Source organism: Silurus aristotelis (assembly GCF_946808225.1).
Source record: "Silurus aristotelis genome assembly, chromosome: 1".
Lineage (NCBI taxonomy): Eukaryota > Metazoa > Chordata > Actinopteri > Siluriformes > Siluridae > Silurus > Silurus aristotelis.
Window position 1 is genome coordinate 20708488 of NC_139574.1, and position 5899 is coordinate 20714386.

At 39.9% G+C, this 5899-nt stretch overlaps 1 protein-coding gene across 1 annotated transcript in view; it reads left to right on the plus strand.

Annotated features, from left to right (window-relative positions):
• Positions 1–2869, plus strand: part of cubn (cubilin (intrinsic factor-cobalamin receptor)) — a 29474-nt gene extending 26605 nt beyond the window's left edge. Inside the window, exons 61-66 of the mRNA XM_083557148.1 lie at positions 347–555; positions 661–805; positions 910–1091; positions 1517–1682; positions 2180–2415; positions 2526–2869. Of these exons, the coding sequence (XP_083413274.1) occupies positions 347–555; positions 661–805; positions 910–1091; positions 1517–1682; positions 2180–2415; positions 2526–2633 (1046 nt within the window). The 3' untranslated portion in view covers positions 2634–2869. The remainder of the gene's footprint in view (positions 1–346; positions 556–660; positions 806–909; positions 1092–1516; positions 1683–2179; positions 2416–2525) is intronic.
• The last annotated feature ends 3030 nt before the right edge of the window (positions 2870–5899 follow it).

Genomic DNA, 5899 nt, shown 5'->3' on the forward strand with positions numbered 1-5899 from the left:
GATTTGTCCCGTGATAGTTACTGAGTTACATCTACGATATAACTGCATGAATCCTTAGATTTTACAGTGATTACCATGGCTGGGGCAGTGCAATACATTTACAATACAGATAAGCAAGTAATAAATAATCTAATTAAGTATTAGTCTAAAACTTAGCATACTTAAATAGGTATTTGATCTACACTCGTTTTTCTTTCTTTTTTAAATTTATTTCTATTTCTATATTTATATATATTTATATATATATATATATATATATATATATATATATATATATATATATATATATATATATATATATATATATATATATATATATATTATTTTTTTTTTTGCATCTGCACAGGACTATGTGGTGGATTATATAATGTCACAACCACAGCTCAGACCATCACTTCTCCATCCTACCCCAATGCATACCCTTCTTTCACCTTCTGCCGCTGGGTTCTTGATGCTCCACTACAGGAGTCAGTGAAAATTACAGTCCAGCAGTTCCATCTGCAGCCCAGCCAGAGCTGCTTAGGCAACTTCCTGGAGATGAAAGACTGGCCTCTGGTAGGCTCTAAATGTATTTAGTGAACACTCTGGTCATATTTTAGTTTCTGTCCCTGTATTACAACAGTGAGTTTTTCTCCTTTTTTAATATAATTCTCTTTTTAGGGAGACTATGGACAGTCACATAAATTCTGTGGTTCAGACTCACACATTCCTGACTTCTACAGCTATGATAGGACCATGCACCTCAATTTCCAATCTGACATCTTTATGACTGGCAATGGCTTTAGTCTGACCTACCAAGTGGCAGGTGTGTCAGCATTGATAGCTTTTACAGATCATGCAACATTTATTAACGTTTATATATTTTTTTGTAGCTAAATGAAAGTCATTGTATTTATATTTGTTAACAAGGATGTAGCAGAGTATATGAGCAGTCTGATGGTTACCTCAAGAGCCCTGGGTGGCCTGCAGTGTATCCTCATAATATGAACTGCGACATTGTCCTTCGCTCACCTCAGAACACCTCCATCTCATTGTTCTTTGACAGCTTTGATGTGGAGTCTCACCTGTCTTGCAGCTATGACTATCTAGAGGTGAGAACAGGAGGATAAGTAATGGATCATATCACCAAGCAAATTATTTGAATCAGTTATAACTTTTGTGTGACGTTACTTATGTAGTATTTTTTAGTCGATTTAGGAGTTTTAAATTTTTTGTAGGAGTTTTGCAAATTTACATCCAATTCTGGTCTAAAGATGACTGATTATTAAGCCAGTATTCTCACTCATTATCTTTTCAAGGTTTTCCTGTGCTTTGTTACAGTTTTTGGTTACTTTTATTTGTTTATTGGTTTAATTGTCCTGCACTGTTCTATCGATCTCCGCCTGATGTTTGTGATTTTGACTTGAGATTTGATAATATTTAACTTACATATCTACGACTGCTGCTGCTACACGACCGCCATATTATATATTATTAGAGTTTAAATGTGCAGTCATGTTCCCTGCTTGTGTTTTAGGTGAGGAATGGCAGCACAGCTACAGCTCCTCTTTTAGGCAAGTTCTGTGGAAGTACACTACCCAATCCTGTCTTTCCCAGGGCCAATGAACTCTTCCTGAAGTTCGTAAGTGATTTCTCTGCCACCCGAAATGGCTTTGAGATCACCTGGACTTCCTCCCCACATGGTAAGCACATACTGATAAAATAATGAAATGCACAGTGTGTCAATTTGATTTTCAGAGTGTTTTAAACACTGGCCATGACATGGCCACAAAGTATAATTGCTGGATGCAATTTTAGAATGAAAGTGTATATAATTGGATTTGTTTAAAATTACATGCAAAAACCTGATTGCTGGTTCAGGCACATTGTCTCTGCTTTAGATATAAACACGATCTAATTGCAGAAAACACAAAAGGAGCAGACTGTATTCAAGTGTACTGGAATATTTTGTGCAAGCTGTTTAGTGCACAGTATGCAAATTGGAACATGGCCTTGAATTCTCATTGATTGTTTATTGACTTGGCCCTTGCAGCAGTGAGATTAATCTTTATGGTGCAGCACATCCGACACTTTAAAATGTTCTTCCACAAGTAGCTTGCAATAGAATTTTGCTACCCAAGAGGCTGAAATTCCTATATATTCCATCTATCAGTTTTAACATACTGCATTTTCCTCCAAGGTTGTGGTGGTAGGTTGTATGGAGACCATGGCTCCTTTACCAGTCCAGATTATCCTGGTACCTATCCAAATGGCACTCACTGTGAGTGGGGTATTAGAGCACCCAGTGGAAGAGTTATAACAGTTACATTTAACCAGATCAGCATTGATGACCCTGGAGACTGCCAGAACAACTATCTGAAACTTTATGATGGTCCAGATGCCAGCACGCCACCTGTTGGGCCATACTGTGGAACGGTATGACGCAGTTTGTTTTGTAGATTGTTGTATCCCTTTCTATGGCACTTATAATCTTGCATGGTGCTTTTGTGTTGCATTTCACCATTTTCTTTTTTTTATTTGTGTAGGAGACAAATATAGCTCCCTTCACAGCCAGCTCCCACCATGTCTTCATTGTATTTCATGCCCAGTCTGTTGTTTTGCCTTCTGGATTCAGGCTCACATGGAGTAGCTGAAAAGAAGTGGGAAGAATATACTTATACTAATAAATGCATATATGAATACTTAGATATACGTTTACAAACAGATTTTCAATAATGTAAAAACAATTTAGTGCAATATTCACTGTTTAATGTAATTAAGAATTGTTTAATCATCTTGTGCTATTTGTACATGTTTAAAAATAAGGAATATACAGTATATAAAATGTAAAAAAAAATGTTTTGGGAGAAATAAAGTCTGTTTTGGCGTAGTAATGCTCTATGGCCTCTTAATATCAGCTGGAAGCGCAGAATCGACAATGTGAAATCTGCAACTTCCTCTTCTTTCGGCTGCTCCCATTAGGGGTCGCCACTGCGGATCATCCGTCTCAATACCCCCCTGTCCTCTACATCTGCCTCTTTTACACCAACTACCTGCTGTCAGGAATCCCCCTGCCACGCCCCCTGCGGAGGCTGTCATAACCCGGGATTCCCGGCCGCACCTCGCTCCGGTTCTCGTGCATGCCCCGCCCGCACGGGGCTCAGTGCAATCGGGCTCATCCCGAACACCTGGGATCAATCCCAGGCCACCTATAAAACTCCCTCACACACACACACACTGGTTGTCGGTTATTGCATGTACGTGGTTTTGCTCGTGTGTGTCTGTGCAGGTTCCCGGTGGTGTTTCGCCGCGTCAGCCTTTCCCGCTACGCGCCTTCTGCTCCCGGATTCCCCGCTTTCCCCACGGTGACGGCTTTTTTCCCCAGCGCACCTTGGATTTCCGACGCCTCTCCGTCGCTGCCTCCGCGTTGCGCTTCCTCCACGCCTCACCGCGGACATTACATAAATAACTGCCTGTTGCCGGTTTTATTCCGCTCTGCGGGTGTTTTGCTTTGGCTTTGCCTTCTTCCTTTAATAAAGATGCCGGCTTCTACTTCCGCCTCCGTGTTCGCCGCGTGACACCTGCATGTCTTTCCTCACCACTTCCCTTAAACCTCCTCCCTGGCCTTCCTCTTTTCCTCCTTCCTGGTGGCTCCATCCTTAGCATTCTCCTACCAATATACCCCATGTCCCTCCTCTGCACATGTCCAAACATCTCAATCGAGCCTCCCTCACTTTGTCTCCAAAATGTCCTACATGCCCTGTTCCTCTAATAAACTTGTTTATAATCCTGTCTATCATTGTCACTCCCAATGAAAATCTCAACATCTTTAGCTCTGCTACCTCCAGCTCCACCTTCTGTCTTTTACTCAATACCACTGTCTCTAAACCATACATCGCAGGTCTCACCACAGTCCTATAAACTTTCCCTTATACTTTTGCAGATATCCTTCTATCACAAATCACTTTTACCACTCTTCTCCACCCACTTCACCCTGCCTGCACTCTTTTCTTTTCTTCTCTAACACACTCTCCATTATATTGCACTGTTGACCCCATGTAACTGAACTCCTCCACCTTCTCTACCTCCTCTCCCTGCAACCGCACCACTTCACTGCCCTCCCTCTCATTCACACACATGTACTCTGTCTTACTCCTAATGACTTTCATTCCCCTTCTCTCCAGCATGTACCTCCACCTCTCCAGGCTCTTCTCAACCTGCTCCCTACTCTCACCACAAATCACAATATCTTCCACAAACATCATAGTCCAGGGAGACTCCTGTCTGACCTCGTCCTTCAACTTGTCTGTCACCACTGCAACCTCCACTTTGAACCAGTCTGTCGTTCCTACTGCACACTTCACTGCTGTCACACTGTCCTCATACATGTCCTGCATCACCCTCACATACTTTTCTGACACACCTGACTTCCTCATACAATACATACAATACCCTAACCCTAACCCTAACTCCTCTCTCGGCACCCTGTCCTACGCTTTCTCTAAATACACAAACACACAATGCAACTCCTTCTGACCTTCAATATACTTTTTCATCAACATTCTCAAAGCAAATAATGCGTCTGTGGTGCTCTTCCTCAGCATGAAACCTTACTGTTGCTCGCAGATGGTCACCTCCACTCTCAGCTTGGCTTTCACTACTCTTTCCCATAACTTCATGGCATGACTGATCAAATTAATTCCCCTGTAGTTACTGCAGGTCTACACATTTCCATTATTCTTAAAAATCTGTACCAGCACACTCCTTCTCTATTCCTCAGACATCCTCTCACCTTCCAAAATCTTGTTGAACATCCTGGTTAAAAACTTCAATGCCATCTCTCCTAAACATCTTCATGCTTCAATGTGAAATCTGAAATCTACAACAAACACAGTAAAAAAAGAATATACAAAATGCTATCCTATCTTTAAATGTGAATTCTTGGGTGTTTGATTAATTGCTTTTTAAAGCAAATTTGCTTGGTCATACCACAATTTGGCTCATTTCTTACAGCGGACACATTTAAAATACCATATAAACAGAAGCAAGTAAATGAATACACATAAAGACATCCACGCATACTATTTAAATGGGACCATAAGCACAACAATATTACAGATTTTGAAAATAATTTCAAAAACAGCTCATATGTAAGACATAAAGAAAAGTTTTGAATGAGTAATGCTACTTCTTGAAGAGTTCTAAAAATGCTTATTCATGTTCAGTAATCTCAAACTGTTAAGGATCTGGATCATATTCTGGGGAACTCAATGTGTGTAACACAGGAAGACACCCTTAATGGGATGCCAGTCCATCACATAACAACATGTACACAAATTAATACAATCTTGGAACTGTGTGAAAACCATTATTAACCACTCATAGCAATGGTTAGGATTTATGGGATGCAAAACTGTGAAGCCAAATCATTGCAAGAGACAATAATTACAAGAATCTTGTCTAAAAAACAAGTGTTTTTCTTTTGACAACTACACTATGTCAGATGTACATGTTTATTTGACATTCGACAAAATGACCTGGGCACAAGCAAAAAACAGACTTTTCAGTGCAATATATGAAGTAGCATCTATGACAGCATGACTAATTTCTAAAAAGAGACTGGAATTAGAAATGAAAAATTTCCTTTCAATTCAAGAATTTTTAAAATGACACAGCTGATATATTCCGGGAATGGCCTCTGTACTACAAACAAAAACTATACTGGCATGGCATATTTTATGGACTCATTTTTATTTACTGGCTACAGTGTATTCAATGACTCTATACAATATAATTCAGTATTTTTTTATAAATAAAAGTTCACTAATGATGTAGGGTTCTCTGACCACTTTACCCTCCTCCTACTAAATATATTCAGGCCTAAAAATAGAGGTCACTGTTTTTCAGTGCCTGTTGTAAT